General features: G+C 40.8%; 1 protein-coding gene across 3 annotated transcripts in view; it reads right to left on the minus strand.

Moving 5' to 3' along the window:
* Positions 1-4,210: 4,210 nt before the first annotated feature.
* The window catches only part of ST14 (suppression of tumorigenicity 14), a 95,464-nt gene continuing 83,769 nt past the window's right edge, over positions 4,211-15,905 (minus strand). For all 3 annotated transcript variants that reach the window (XM_029572791.1, XM_029572792.1, XM_029572793.1), the window contains exons 17-19: positions 14,008-14,282; positions 10,261-10,397; positions 4,211-9,328 (exon numbers count right to left, since the gene is read on the minus strand). In XM_029572791.1, the coding sequence (XP_029428651.1) occupies positions 9,167-9,328; positions 10,261-10,397; positions 14,008-14,282 (574 nt within the window). In that variant the 3' untranslated portion in view covers positions 4,211-9,166. The remainder of the gene's footprint in view (positions 9,329-10,260; positions 10,398-14,007; positions 14,283-15,905) is intronic.

Below are 15,905 nucleotides of genomic sequence, written 5' to 3' on the forward strand. Positions count from 1 at the left end.
AGTCCATTAACTGCTATTAATCAAGTTTACTTAGGGAATAGCCACTGCCATTAATTGCATCAGTAGCATGGGATCTTCTTAGTGTTTGGCCTTTGTTAGAAACAGGATGCTGGGCTTGATGGACCCTTGGTCTGACCCAGCATGGCAATTTCTTATGTTCTTATGTGGCATCTTTAGACAGGTATCTGTTCTACTTAATTAGAAATCCTGGCCAGTGTGAGAGGCAGGTGATGCATTGAACATTGCAACCCACAAACAGTTGTAGTGGAATCAGTACTGTGACAGAATTCAAGCATGCACATGGGAGGTAGCAGCTATGTTCATCCTAACTACTGTCTGTCATGGACTAGAGGGTGGACTCACAGCAGCTGACACCAGGACCAAGGCACCAGAACAGAATCAGGAGGCAAAAGTGTGGTCTGACAGGCAGGGTAAAGGCAGGCAAGAGTTCGTGCAACATCAGGAGGCAGGCTAAGGTCAGAGCAGGTGGAGTTCAATTACAGTCAAAAAGCAACAGGTTGGGGCAGGCAGGGTATGCACAAAGTTGAAGGCAAGCAATGGTCAGGGTAGGCAGCAGACAAAGCAGTCAGGAATCAAGCCAGATCACAGAAGACAGACAGTAAAAGAACAGGAAGGCATAGAACAACCACCTGTTGCTCAGGCATTAGCTTCAAGGACACAGCTTCCTTTTATAAGAGAGATGTAATACTGTCATTAGGGGACACCAACAGGAATTTCTGTGCACTGGGCCTATATAACTGAGTTGGTGAGGCCTGACAGAGCTTCAGGATACATCAGAGGGTCAATATGCTGGGGACCATGCTGGACTCAGGACCTAGAGGTACGGGACACTGACCACTGTGCAGCACCCCATGGTCAGCAGTGTCTTACAGCAGTATTGTGAACAATCCACTCCCCAATCCCTTGAGAACAAAGACAAGGGAAGAGCCAATAAGGAGAAAATAAGGGACTGAAAGAAAAGCCCACAATGTCCTCATGTTGGAACCAGCATTCTCAGAAAGCAACCTCATTGGTGCCAGCAGGTAGATGGTGGCAGAGTATTGTTCAGCAAGGCCACAGGGACCTACAGTGATCAAGCCACAACCTCATTCGTATTCTGGTGTTGGTAGCTGATCAGATTATTACAAAAGCTTGCTAATATAAAAGTTTTTAGATGTGGGAGGGGGGGGGTGGAATTTAAAAGCAGGGAGTCACACCCATTCAGAAACAGCAGTGATTTATAACCCTAAAGCCCACAGAGAAAGAACAAGCTTGGTTTTTAGGATATACATAATGAATATGAACAATGCAATTAGATCAAATGGGCATATTTTGGTTACCCTGAAAACAAGACCCAATTGGGGGTGCCACGAGGACGAAATTGAAAACCTTAGAGATATGTTTACCAGGAGCTGGACATGGGATAGGCCTCTGTAGGGAACAAGTGAATGAATGCATCTAGTTCAAGCAATTAGATTCAACTAAACAGCCATACTCACATTAATTTATTTTTATTACCCAAAATTAAACAAAACAGGATTAATCTAAACAAATGAACAGAACATTTTCACAAATCATCATGGTCACTTTTGCTTTTTTAAATAAAAAAAATAGGAAAATCCAAATATTTAGCAAATTTTATCCCAGATTTGCTCAATATAACAGTATCTTTCCTATATTAGGAATCTAAATTGTAGGGATCTCAAATCAATGTATACACCTTAAAAGACACATGATAAATTAGCATCAGTGCTAAGGAGCTCGTCTGAGAATTCTGTCAGAGAATACATTTGGCAAGGAAAAGGCAAAGTTATCCTACTATAATTACCATTATCCTATGCTAGAAATAAAACATTTTCTGCTTTGTGGACTTCCTGTGGACACAAATTTCATCAATTCAGTTTCATTTAATTACTTCTTAAGTTCTTATTGTTATAGAGGATGACTGTAATGGCCAACCATTCAAATTGCTGAAGACATACTAACCACAATAATGGAAACTCAAGGAAACTACTAGGTTAACAATCCTGTCTTGCAATCAGTTTAAATAGTATGGATTTCTTTACCAATCTTTTCACACAAATCGCAGATGGAGCTGTCCGGGCAGCCCGTACATTGAAAGACACACCATCAGGCTTCCTGATGCGTGACAAGATTAGTAAAGAAATCCATGCTGTTTAAACTGATTGCAAGACAGGATTGTTAACTTAGTTTTCTTTATTGTGGTTTGTATCATTTTATATGGAAATTCTTGGTGCTTTTATTAGATATTTTGACAACATACTAAGAACATGCCATACTGGGTCAGACCAAGGGTCCATCAAGCCCAGCATCCTGTTTCCAACAGTGCCCAATCCAGGCCATAAGAACCTGGCAAGTACCCAAAAACTAAGTCTATTCCATGTTACCGTTGCTAGTAATAGCAGTGGCTATTATCTAAGTCAACTTAATTAATAGCAGGTAATGGACTTCTCCAAGAACTTATCCAAACCTTTTTTAAACCCAGCTATACTAACTGCACTAACCACATCTTCTGGCAACAAATTCCAGAGTTTAATTGTGCGTTGAGTGAAAAAGAACTTTCTCCGATTAGTTTTAAATGTGCCACATGCTAACTTCATGGAGTGCCCCCTAGTACTTCTATTATCTATTTGAAATGAGATCAACTTCTGCATTCTAAAATGGGGCACACAGTCCACTATAAGTTCTAAAATAAATACATTAAAAATATGTATCAAGTATATTTCTCATGGGCACAAAATGGGGAAAGCCTTTTGGTACATCTGGCCCTAAATTTTGTATCCATGATATCTAATGCACAATCAGCCACACAACAGAAAAATATATATTCTCATTGAGGCTACCGACTTTTAAGCAAACCAAAATGATCTTCCTCTTAGTATGGGAAGGAAAGTCTAAAAATTAAGTCTAACAGGTTGATTTCCCTGTTAACCACTACAGAAATATATGCATAAATATATGCCACCAACTTGAATTTCAGTAGAAAAGTGTGGCTGTCCTTATAGTATATATTATACACAATAGCTTCTGAAAGATGAGTCCCTTTCAGAAGAGACAGCTATGAAGCACGAGCGTGGCATGAAATGCAAATCTACAGCAGGCTAATCCCTAGATTCATCATTCTGCTGTATTTATAGGAGAATGATGTGTCACGAAAAAAAAAAGGGGCGATGCAGTTTCGCCCGCTGCAGTGCAGCCACACTGCACGCTGTCGCCCCCATAGGCCACGGGAAAAGGTGTAGTTATTAGAGATGTGAATCGGAACCAGAATCGGGTCGAATTTCAGTTCTGATTCACATCTCTAGTAGTTATTTCCCAGCGGTGCTGCCAGCGATATTGGGAAACACATTATTGCCCGCAGCACTGCTGGGAGATAACTCTGCCCAAACCCCACCCATACTCCTCCCCTTCCCCTGATTTTAATACCACTGCGATACGGATGGTATCGCGTGCGATACCGGCACATCACACAATAAAGAATGACCCTATAAGACTGTTACACTATAATACGTACAAACATTGTATTTACATTTAATGCTTTCAGGAGGAAAAATTGATTGTCCATCTAAACTAAACTTTATTAAAATGCATCTTGAGCAGGTCCCATATTGCATTTACTGTCTTTGGTACCAGCATAACAGGTATTTCTATGTTCCCTGTTGGAGATCCCTAGTGGGCCTTTATTAAGAGCCAGACACCACAATAGGGATGCAAAATGAAAGCTCAGAAGCTGCTGTGCATCAATACAATGTACATGAAAAAATGAGAACAATGAGCGTATTCTGCTGTTTGTTCTCAAGCTCTACAAAATCACTAATATCTACCCCCTCCTTTGCATAGAAGCGTTATAGTAAATAAAGCCCATACTGCTCATCTACTCTGCCCATCCACACAAACCACGCCGCTTTACAATTCCTTTCACTCCCTCAGAGATCCTCTGTGCTTATCCCATACATTCACATACTTTCCTTATCTCCACCTCCTCCATCTACCACTCTTTCTGTAAAGATAGTTTACTCCCAAGTCTATCCCCTTTCACACTCAGTCCATGACCTCTCATTCCAGAGCTTCTTTTCTGTTGAAAGAGACCCATCTCCCAAGCATGGAAACCTACACATATAAATCAACTCCAATGATATTGGCCTAATTATATTAAATGTAAGACAGGAATAAACAACTTATTTCCATGTGGGTCAGAAACCAGGTGGGAATTTAATAATGAATAATAAAAGTTACATGCAAGGAATGTCCATGAACCATTTTCAGTTTACTGGGATTCAGACTTAACATGGAGAACTACTTCAAGCTGAATTGTATCATATCCGCGGATATAGTCAGCAAGACAAATTATGGTAGCCATGCTTATTCCACGGAGAGTCTTGGTGAGAATTCTTCTGAAAACGTTTTATTGTAGTTTTAAAAAAAGAGTGAATAAAAAGCAGATTTGTAATTAAATGCAGATAAGACCTGCATGCAAGTGCAAGGTATTAACATTTGGCTGTAGTACAGTGGTTGCCAAATATGTCCTATTGATTTCACAACCAGTCAGATTTTCAAGATATTCACAAAGATTATACATGAAGCAAATTTACATATACTCAGTGCTGAATATTTCATATTCATTCTGGATATCCTGAAAATCCAACTGGCAGGGTGCTGAACGATGCAGGTTTGGGAACTGCAGCTGTAGTGTTAAGCCTTGGGTTTCATATTCTCAGGACCCCATAGTACACTGTGCTTCCCTACATTATCTAATCTGAGCCTGGCCTCAGACAAGCAAGTTTTAGAAAACAGCCTTGGAATTTCAAGGAGTTCCTTTAAAGTGCTTACTCTTCTACACAAGTGTCCCATTTCTATCAAACATAATGTATCGGTGCAGAGCTTTAGCATGAAGCCGACAGGCGTACAGAAAATCACAAACACTGTACACACCATCTAAAAGTTACTGTGCCCTTAAAATTACAAAAAAAAAAAAAAAAGAAAAAAGTAGAACCCAATATCATACCCTGCTTTCAAATAATCAAGTCTCAGTACTCTAAATTACACCCTTTACATATTTGGGGGAGTAATTTTGTAACAGCTGCATAAGTTTGCAGGCTGCTGCATGCATAAATTACACCAATTTTCAAAACAAAATTATATGCATAAGTTCATTTAGAAAATTAACCCAGCAAAACTCCCTGTGCAAGTTACATCTGCTAATTTGAGAGTGTGTGTGTGTGTGGGGGGGGGGGGGGGGGCCTGAGAAAACGTATGCGCACACTTTTCAAAACCAAACAGTATGCGTAGAAACCCAGACTCCGCCCCCAGAACACCTGCCCACTGTGAGCATAAAGTTACGCACATGCAGGCTGCTTGCACATAAATTTTGTGCACATATCGGGCGGACAATTTTCAAAAGGGCCTGTGGGTAAAGCACAGTTTTACCCCCAGACCTCTCTTTGAATAGGAGTCCCTCTAGGTAGGAAAAGACAGCAACGTTCAAATTCCATCGTTCGCTAGCGTATTCACAGAACCGCATGATTATAATTTACAGAAAGACACCAGTAACTGATTGCCAATAAGACAGCTTCTCAAATTCACATTTGCAGAAAAGGCCTGGGATTGCAGTTTTCCCAGAGAGCAGGAAAAGAAACATACCATTTAGAGGTTTTCGACTTTATACAGACTTGACACCAAGTTGAAAGCCAGAGAATAGACCGTATCTATTACCAGCTGTGCTGCTTCTTACAGCAATAATACTGGCCAAAAAGGATTTTTGCTGGTCTGGCAAGTGGAGAAATGTATTCCCATTATGCCATTGTCCATTACATTTTAACAGAAAGCCTATCAACCAAACCAAGAAGGCACTAACATTATCAAAAAGACTGAAATCAGAATTTAACACACTTTTCACATAGTTAAGAAGTTCCTTTTTTTTCCCTACTAAGGCACATATTGGCAATGCCAATTCAGCCTAACACTAGGCTGAAATAAAAATGATTTCATATATATATATATTTGTATGTTATCTATATACATATGTACACAGCAGAGTAGTGAGCAGTAAATGACTGTTTCCTCCAGACCTTGTCAAGGCTATAATGTGTCCTATCTTATACTGTCTTCACAACTCAAAGAAAGGATTGAGGAGATGATTATGGCGTGGTAACAATGCAAATGGATTGACTTTTCTCATTTAGAGTAGTAAACCCTGTGCGGTACGTTCTTGCTAATTCACATACTAACGTTAAGAGGCAACCAAAGAGTACAAGACGACTTTTGTTTGCTGCTGTTTTTCAAACATAGGCAGTTTATTCCTCCCAGTCTGACCAGGGTCCTGAACAGCTTCATGCATCGTTACCTCTCCTCCTTGCTGCACATCACATACAGTTAACATAGTAATGACAGAGAAAGTCCAACTGGTCCATCCAGACTGCCCAGCTAGCTTCTCATCACTGTCTCAGCCAAAAGACCAAGAAGGGACCTTCCTGCATTCATGACTCAGACCTTGAACTTTTTTTTTTTTTTTTAATAAAATCAAAAGGGCCAAGAACATCCTATGGTCCCGCATTCACATTTGAACTGAGGAGAGACCATGTAGTGTTTTACTACCTCTGCGTTTAGAGCAGATATTGTTAGCCACAAGAAAGTCCATGGTGATTATTTATTCTCACGGTTAATCTTTATAAGCATGGGGTAATATGGAAGGAAAGGGGAAAAAAGTGCACAGATGATACCATTATAGGAGCCGCCTTCTTCACCTTTCATACATTATTGCCCAACCTGGCTGTGTTTCTTGCCAGGCACAAACCACCACAGGGAAGTAAATATAAACTCTAATGAGCTTACCCCACGCCCACACTCTCTCATATCTTTTGTTTTGTTTTTTAATATGTTTAAGGTTTATGCATTTCATCTTCCATATACATTTAAAACTTTTCTATATTTAATATTAAAATTTTAGAGTTCTTCTCTCTCTTTTCACAAGCATTGATGTTAGTCCTTTACTTGTTGCCATTGTTACTGCTTGTTGCCATAGTTACTGCTAACCTACAAGCCATTCTAAACCAGGCCCTTTAAAATTTCTCATTGCTTTCGTCCTGCAGTTAAACTTTCTTTCTGCTCCCTCTATAATCACATGGAAACACTTATCTGCAGTTACAAGGGTGTGATGTGTAAAGACCTCAACTCCCAAGGCTATGCCAGTCCTAGGCAGGGCCTATCAGGCCATCCTTCCTCTTCCCATCTCAAGGCTATGCCAGCCTAGAAACTCTTAAGAGGAATGTCAAGACTGAACTAGGAGTTGCCATTAATGAACAAACTGGCCCCTACCCCATACTGGTTTTAATAACTGGCACAGTTGTCTTAAGAAAATTGAAACCAAACCATTCATCTTGGATGTAAACAAGAAAAAATTTAGATCCATAAACAAGACCTTTAGGAAGATTATGTTAAAATATAAATAGATGCCACTGCAAGGATCACCTGAACTGTAAAATAGTGATTTCTTATTTTCATTACCAAAACATTCATAATTAAAAAGAAAATGTATGTTCTCCTCAACTATGAAGTGTATCCCTTGTGCAGTACTTTTGCATTGCTAGGGAAAAAATAAACCCTCATACCTCTAGATCCAGTGACATCATGCCAGTCAGACTAAAGTGGGAAACAGCAGCATATTGTATCCTCTGTGAAAATAAGATTAATGCAATATTCACGATAGTTTGTTATAGGCCTGAGGGGAGAAAAACTGAGCTAAACCTTAGAAAACATTCCATTATTCAGTTCTGTGGTTCTATTAAGAGGGGATGTAGAAGAGGAATTTAAAAAAAAAAAATAAATAAATTCACAACAGCCTTAAGTAGGCATACGTTCCATATACCCTTTTCTTGTGTATGGATTAATAATATGTATGATTGCCCAGGGTGAGCACCAACACAGGCAGAGGTGGCTGAAGACGCTGCTTGCACAACCCTGCTCTGTACCATGCAATGGGGGCCATGGATTGTCACAAAAGGAAAATAATTAGGCACTCTGTCTCTCCTGTGTGTGAGGCTAACAAGCTGATATTCACTCCAAGGGCCTCAGCGACCTCACCCTGTTCAATATCAAAATCAATCCAGGACTACCAAAAGCTACACAAAAATCCCTCTCCGACTCAGCAGGTCGAGAGGGGTATGGGAAAAGGACAAGGGGAGGAGAGACATAACATGACCCGATAAACTGGGGATTTCCTGTTCTCCCATGCTTAACGAGAGAATAAAATCTTTGGACAATGCGTACCTTGCCCAGTGTAAATGTACCGAGGCCTTCCATCACAATTCTCAAATAGCTCGGCATCATTACTGGGTCCCGCCGAGTTCAGCTAATGCACTGCTGACTAGATCATTAACAGTATCTCCTGCCACCGTCCTCATTAACCGTTGTTAGAGAGATCCAATCATTCCTGCAAACACAATAGCTACCCACAACTCCCACACTCTACAAAAAATAAAAAATTCTGGTATACAAAATTTTAATATCAAATTAAAATAAAAATAATAATTCCCAAAGCTTTTTGTTATTATTTTGATTATAAAGAACTGCGTTTATGCTAATCTTAAAAGCATCAGATCTGTGTGGTGATCCTTATAAGGAAGACATGGTTAAATCAACCCTCCTGTAGCTGAAGGCGAACTTTTACTTCCAAATCTCCCTATTTTAAAAATGCCTCAAAATGTTTGGTACCTCAATTATACCCAGCTCTCCAGTCTCTGTTAGGTTTACATACATATTTAATAAAGACCATTCTCAATGTTTTTTTTGTCTAAAATGTCCGCTGAGATCTGTCCATAATGAGGTAAAGGTTCAGTTCTTGCCAGCAATTTGCGACTTCACACGAGGTTCTCTGTGCTCTTCACCTGTAGAATCAGGCTTGCGCAGGGTAGCCCCGTTAAGGAGAGTTCAAGAAATGTACTTTGCTGAGAGTTCAGCCATCTCTTCTCAGCCACCTTTGAAACAAAGTGGCACATTTCATTGCTTCAAATAGGAAGGGAAGAAACGTAATCCCCTGTTTGTCCTCGCATTGGAAGGAAGTCACTTGACCAAGCGGCTTTTAAAATCTGACAATGACATAACAAAACCAGCTACACACACACACGAGGTTTACACGCAGTTCCAGGACCTACAATCCTGTCTGGTCTGTTATCCATTTCCTCAGTGTGGTGACCAAGGTGTAGAGGCCCGGCTTGTCCCGTCTGGCACAACCTTCTCCCCAGCTGACCACTCCAGTCAAGTACAAGCGATTATTTGCTTCCACGCTTGACAGAGGTCCACCAGAATCTCCCTGAAAGACATGCCAGTAATAAGATGATTAGAATTATATTAAAACCAACCTTGCCGAGCTCAATGTAAATGCAAGTCAGCTTGTGATTACACTTCTTTCATGTCTGTTCAGTGTCTCCCCCTGTCTGCCACCTTTTCCTGTTTTTTGGCCTGCAGTTTGTTTTTGTTCCTTTGAGTTTCCAGCTCAGATTAGAACTACTGGAGCTACAGGGTCATGAGCCTTCAAATCATGGATTTTTTTTTTTAACCTCCTGTTTTTACTCATCTCTCCACTCCTATTTAGACCAGTTATCACTGCAATAGCCTGTGGCCACAGACTGCAGCTCCTCAACTTCAACCAGTCTGAGGAGAAGTCGGGGTTTGGGAATCACACCTAGTCTTCCCATACGGCAACATGCAGCAATGCCATGGAACAATCAGGCCAGCCTATACCAAACAAGATAATGTCACTATACTAACTGGAATCCAGGGACAATTTGATAAATTTCATGTGAAGGACATTTTTATAAATGAATAGTGATGTGTACATGTAAATAGGCTGTCGAAAATTGCCCTCCCTCAAAATGGCTAAGAGCCACACATTCTGGAGCATCTTATGTTATTTTTGCAGCTTTTATGGGCGGTGCTCCTGGAGCAGGACTGAAAAATAATGCATGTAGATTGCTTTCTTCAAGTTTACAAGCATTATTTTCCAAAGAAAAGATAGTTACACAAGAAGCAAGTACAAATGTCAGCTGGTACAAAGTTTCAAAGCAAAGGCATGCACAAAATTTCTCTTTGAAAATCAGTGCAAAGCCCAGAGTTAAAATTAACCAAAAAAAAAAAAGTGGCCTCTGTCCCAATGTAAGCAGTTTGCAAATTGCTCCCCTCAGCATCAGTTTAAAGCAACAGGCTACAGAACAAAGGGAAGTGTGAAGGCAAAAAGCTCCTTACCTGACAGGCATCAATGCCTCCACTGAGGTATCCAGCGCAAATCATCCGGGGAGTCACCGCACCGCTCAGGATTTTGTTGCATTCAGTCTGATTGATTATACGAATTTCTGCCTTCTGCAGCACTGCAGCCCCAGGACCTGTCATGAGCACAACATTGAGACGAACATAAGCAATTGCACAGATTGCACATTAGAATTAGAGGACAGTTAAAAGCTAAAGTGTGCATCGACAGAAGTCCTGAAGCACAAGTTCCAATCTCAGTTCTGTCAAGTAACTGTAATTGGGTAACAAGAATAGTGGCTCTTTCTATACTGCTCCATTTTAGAAGCATTGCAAACCCAGCATCTATGGAAGGACACGTTTCCCTTAGATATAAATCTGTTATCGTCATGGCAAACATTTTACTTTTTTAATTTTATTGTTTGATGTTTTATGAAGAACAGTGATGTTTGTTTTTCTGTTCTTGTACTGCAACAGTGTCTGGCATATTGTGGTTTCCAGTTCATTTTTTATCTGCATATTTCTAGTTATATTCTATGGTTTCTTTATTCTGTATTGGGTGAGGGTCGGTCTGTGTTCTGCATGTGTGACCGAATTGAGGTATTCTGCTAGCATGTAGTTTCTATTTAGGAATCTATAGCAGAATGGTTTGTTTTGCTTTACTAATTTGAGCTGCATTGGTATTTCATAGGGATATGCAAACGTTATATCTGTTTGGTGGATACGCATGCAGCTTGCCAACTTTCTAGTACATGCGGAAAAATTAATAGTATGTATGTATCTCATTATTAAAAATATTCACATACTCTCCATTTCCTGCATGTTCTAGAAAGTCTGAAGTACACATGTGAAATGCATATCCCTAGTATTTTAGGGCCCGATATAATATTTGCAGTGGTGCCTTTTGATAAGTAGGCTTGTTACTATTTGAGAGCTGGCATTTAGTGCTATTTTGGTATGGGAGACTTCCTATATTCCAATTGCAATTCCATTTACTCATGGCTTTCTGAGGGCCAAGCCCACACCCAATAGGCATTACAATAGGCTTAATTCTACATGGGCTCCAAGTATCTGTTTTGCAGGGCTTTGCAGTTGCCACCACAACAGTGCATTTAAATATAATGTACATAATGTTGTGATAATTTTACCTCCGAGGACTATTTTGAATGTTATTTTTCATGTAAAATCTATTATAAATACATAACTTAATTGCCTATGGAGAGGGCTGTGGGGCACAAGGCTATAAGATTTGTCTGGGGCACCCAATACTCTTGCACTAGCCCTGTACCCACCCATCCTCGTCCCCCAAACCCATCTTATCCCGTTCTTGAGTCCAAAATGTCTGACTGGGTTAAGAGTGATCCCTAGGAGTTCTTGCTCCATCTGTTGATATGTAAATGTGCTTCTGTTCAACAAAATGGTACTGGTCACGGTCACAGGGTTTAGTGGGCACCATTTTACATACCAGCAGATGGGGCAGGAATGCTGGGGGATTGTTCCTGACCCACTTAGGCTTTTTGGACCTACCGATGGGGATAAGATGGGTTCAGAGGGGGGTGTCAATTTTTAAACTTTGGATCACCACAAGAAGTTGGTCTTTTTTTTTGGCAGAGAAATGGGGCCCATGACAGAGACTGAGATGGACTTTTTATTGCATGTTGGTTATTGAACAAAGAATTAAGCATTTAAAAAAACCAAAAGGCAGAACAAGAGGGCTGCACAGTCGTTGTCCACACAGGAGAATAAATCTAATGCCAGCCCTACAGCCCATTGCAGGATGAATGCCAAATGTTTGTCATCTCCCAATAACACATAGAAGATGCCATGGCCACAGAAATGCTTGGGGGTAATTTTGAAATGACAAAGAAAGTCAGCAAACACACATGCAAGTGAACTTAATTTTTAAAGCAGACCTGCACTTAAGTTCAATTATCCCAGCAAAACTACACACACAAAATTATACCTATTATTTGGTGCCTCGAGTTTTGTCAAAATAATGTGTGCATACTTTTTAAAATAAATTATGCATGCAAGTCCTGAAATGCTTCTGCCCTGTAGTACGTGCTTAGGGAGCCCAATTTTATAACAGACATAGCGCTCAGACTTAAGCCATAATTTTCAAAGCGGACATATGCACACAAATGCACTTTGAAGACTAGTTGGCATGTATTATGAACCCTTGTGCAGCATGCACATGCATGGGAGCAAGTGGAAACGCACGGAAATGGTTTGTCCCGCCCTAACGCCGCCCTGGGAATGGCTCTTTCAAGTATACGTAAAAGTACACAAGAAATGGCTGCTGTGCATAAACTCCTGGGGTGTGTAATTTTACGCATCTATCAGTAGTGCAATTATCTAAAGGGCCATTTCTGTGGGGAAAGCACTACTTATCTAGAAAGATTCCTTTGAAAATTACCCTTTTGCCATCACAGTATATAATATTCTTAATAACCAAATACCTTCTTACCCTTACTACAGCAGCCCCATAAACTGAAAACCCAAGAATGCCAACAGCAGTTTCATTGGTCTGTTCACTCGTTAACAACCTGGATTCATGTTACTGCCTCAATGCAAGGCTTGGAACTTCTTTACATTAAACAGGGGTCCCCAAACCTGTCCTGGAGGGCCACCAGCCAGTCGGGTTTTTGGGATATCCTCAATGAATATGCATGAGAGAAAATTTGCATAACATGCAAATTTTCTCTCATGCATATTCATTGAGGATATCCCAAAAACCCGACTGGCTGGTGGCCCTCCAGGACAGGTTTGGGGACCACTGCATTAGTAGGTGTCTCCTGAAAACACATCCAACAGTTCTTCTAGAAATGAAGAAGCCTACCAAGGGGATGCTTTTGTTATCTGGTACATGAGGGATTTGGCACTATAGAAGCATCTTATGATTACAAGACCGTAAGACTGCAAAATGGTGTTTTAAGGGCCAAGCTTTGGAGCTATCCAGGTAGAGCAGAATGTGTTTCTCAACATGAGGAAACTAGAGTAATTTACTAAAGAAAGTGGTTGAAGCTGACTCAGCGTCCTTCATTCAACAACGGCCAAAACCATAAGAAATAATCAGAGTTATCTGTGAGGTTCCCAGGTGCCATAACATTAGTGCAGAAACTCATACTCTAATCTGTTTGCTACTTATTAGTTTATATTCACTGTGAAAAGAAAATTCAGTGAAACTGTTACATCGTGTCTAGATGCAGCAGTTTGCCTTGCAGCGCTATAGATTAGATGGTACATTTGCATTCTAGGGGGGTAATTTTATAACTGCCTGAATTGCTGCAAAGTCAATTACCTGCAGATTTTGCACCCACTTTCTCTTTGCAAACCATCCCAGGAAAAAACCATCCCATACACATCTACAGCTAATTCATACAGGTAGTTTTTCCAAGAAAACATGTGTACAATTTGGAAAATTCAGAAGCCTGCACCTAAGTGCAAGACCCTTCCCCAGCCTCTCTCCCGGGGATGAAGTTAAGTTGTGTGTGTAGTACACGCGCAAGTTTTACCCGCGCACAGGGAAGGAAATTTCCTTAAAATCCACTTCTGCCGATAAGGCAGGTCTTACCCACAGACATGGATTTTAAAATTAGCCTCAATAAGCTTACTCAGCTAGGACACATCCAAATATTACACTGAAATGTTTGCTAATAGACAGATTTGGTTACAAGCTGTGCCGGGGCTTCACCCTCCTCTCTCGGGTAAAGGGTACGGTTTTTGGTGACGATTTCTTCCTCTTACCGCCTTCCTTGGTTGCACCCCATCCGGTCACCCAAAGAGATTTCCCCACAGGGAAGTTATGGGTGGCATCGGGTAGGCAGATCGGCTGGATGGTGTTACTGAACTGGATGGCGTTCTCCAGCTCCAGCACTGCAATGTCATAGTCATAGCTATAGTCGTTAAAGTCACGGTGAGCAATGATGCGCTTAATTTTCACTGCCACGACATTTTTGCTGTTCAGGCTGTTCTGGTCATGAAGTCCAAGGTAAGCTGTCCACTTGGAGGGATCAGAGTATCTGCACAAAGAATATAGAAAGTATACCATTAACTCAGTTTCACATGGTACAAAATAGGTTTTGTGGTATTCTGACATACAACCTTCCACTTGGTTTGAAATCAATTATCTAGCCCATCCTGCTGCATATTTTTGCCTCTCCATATGGCAATAGCTACTTAACCCAGGTTTCTGTTCCATTACGGAAGGAAACTGGAGCTTAGGAGGGCACTGCCCAATGTTTTCTCATTTTAAACTTAAAATGCAAACTTTAGTTATATTTTCTTCTGTATTGTTCTAAGGTTTGCTTGGAAAGGAGGCACATTAAGGGCACTGGTTTAGATGTTAAGACATCATTATTGTGAACTTTGCTGTTGATGATCTAGAATACCCAAACAATAAAAAGGGTACATTTAAGGCAGACAAAAGGCTGCTGATTTACTAGAAAAAGCCAAAAGCATATCACGATTGGCAAGCCATACAGGTGCCAAGAGGAAAACAAAAATAAGTAATTTAAAAGAATGGCTTTACATCATATTTTTCAGTATGGCAAGAGCTGCATGATGGATTATTAGCCAATTAATTTTATTCTCAATGGTTTAGATTAACTTAATATATATATATATTTTTTTTTTTTAACTACTGCAAATACTGGGATTTTAATAAATAACTGCTGTAAAAAGATTTTTTTCAGATATTTTGATAAAAAAAAATTGTCATGATTTGAAAGAAAAGGATATTTAGGGTGTGCAGTAGGGATGTGCAGAGCAAAAGTTTAAGTTCATATGTCCATATGTCCAAAGGGGGTCCCATTTGTGGTCAATATGGACATAAACAGAATTCAATGAGTTGAGTATATGTCCATATGTGCAAATAAAAATTTAAACCCCTCACCCTCCTTAATCCCCCCCCCCCCCAAGACTTACCACAACTCCCTGGTGGTCCAGCGGGGTGAGGACGCCATTTCTGACCAACTTTGCAAGGAGCACGTGACGTCGGCGTCACGTCGGAGTGACGCGGCGTCACGTGATTCCCCGCGGGGTCGCTTCCGGGATCCTCGTTCGGCCCAAAAGGAACTTTTGGCCAGCTTGGGGGGGCCTCCTGACCCCCCCAAGCTGGCCAAAAGTTCCTTTTGGGCCGAACGAGCGTTCCGGCGCGAACCCGCGGGGAATCACGTGACGCCGCATCACTACGACGTGGCGCCGACGTCACGTGCTCCTCGGAAAGGATTTCAGAAATGGCGTCCTCACTCCTCGCTGGATCACCAGGGAGTTGTGGTAAGTCTTTGGGGGGGGATTAAGGAAGGTGAGGGGTTTAAATTTTTATTTTGGATCAACAATCGCGATTTCCAACTTATTCAACATAGCTATGTTGAATAAGTTGGAAATCAGATCGTTTATGTCTCATCACTTTTTTAAGTTAAAAAAAAAAAAGTAGCGTTTTACATTTATGTTCAATACGAATGCACATCCCTAGTGTGCAGACAGTTCACTAATGCTCTCAACTTTGCCCACAGACTGCACACAAAGACCGAGTCACCCAAGTACACGAATGCCACGTATTCAGCTCTGGGAGCTCTCAGACCATGAACTTCTGCAACCAGGAATTTGCCATTCATTTCCAACAGCACGGTTTTTACTCCCAA

The sequence above is a fragment of the Rhinatrema bivittatum genome, chromosome 12 (assembly GCF_901001135.1).
Source record: "Rhinatrema bivittatum chromosome 12, aRhiBiv1.1, whole genome shotgun sequence".
NCBI classification, from domain to species: domain Eukaryota; kingdom Metazoa; phylum Chordata; class Amphibia; order Gymnophiona; family Rhinatrematidae; genus Rhinatrema; species Rhinatrema bivittatum.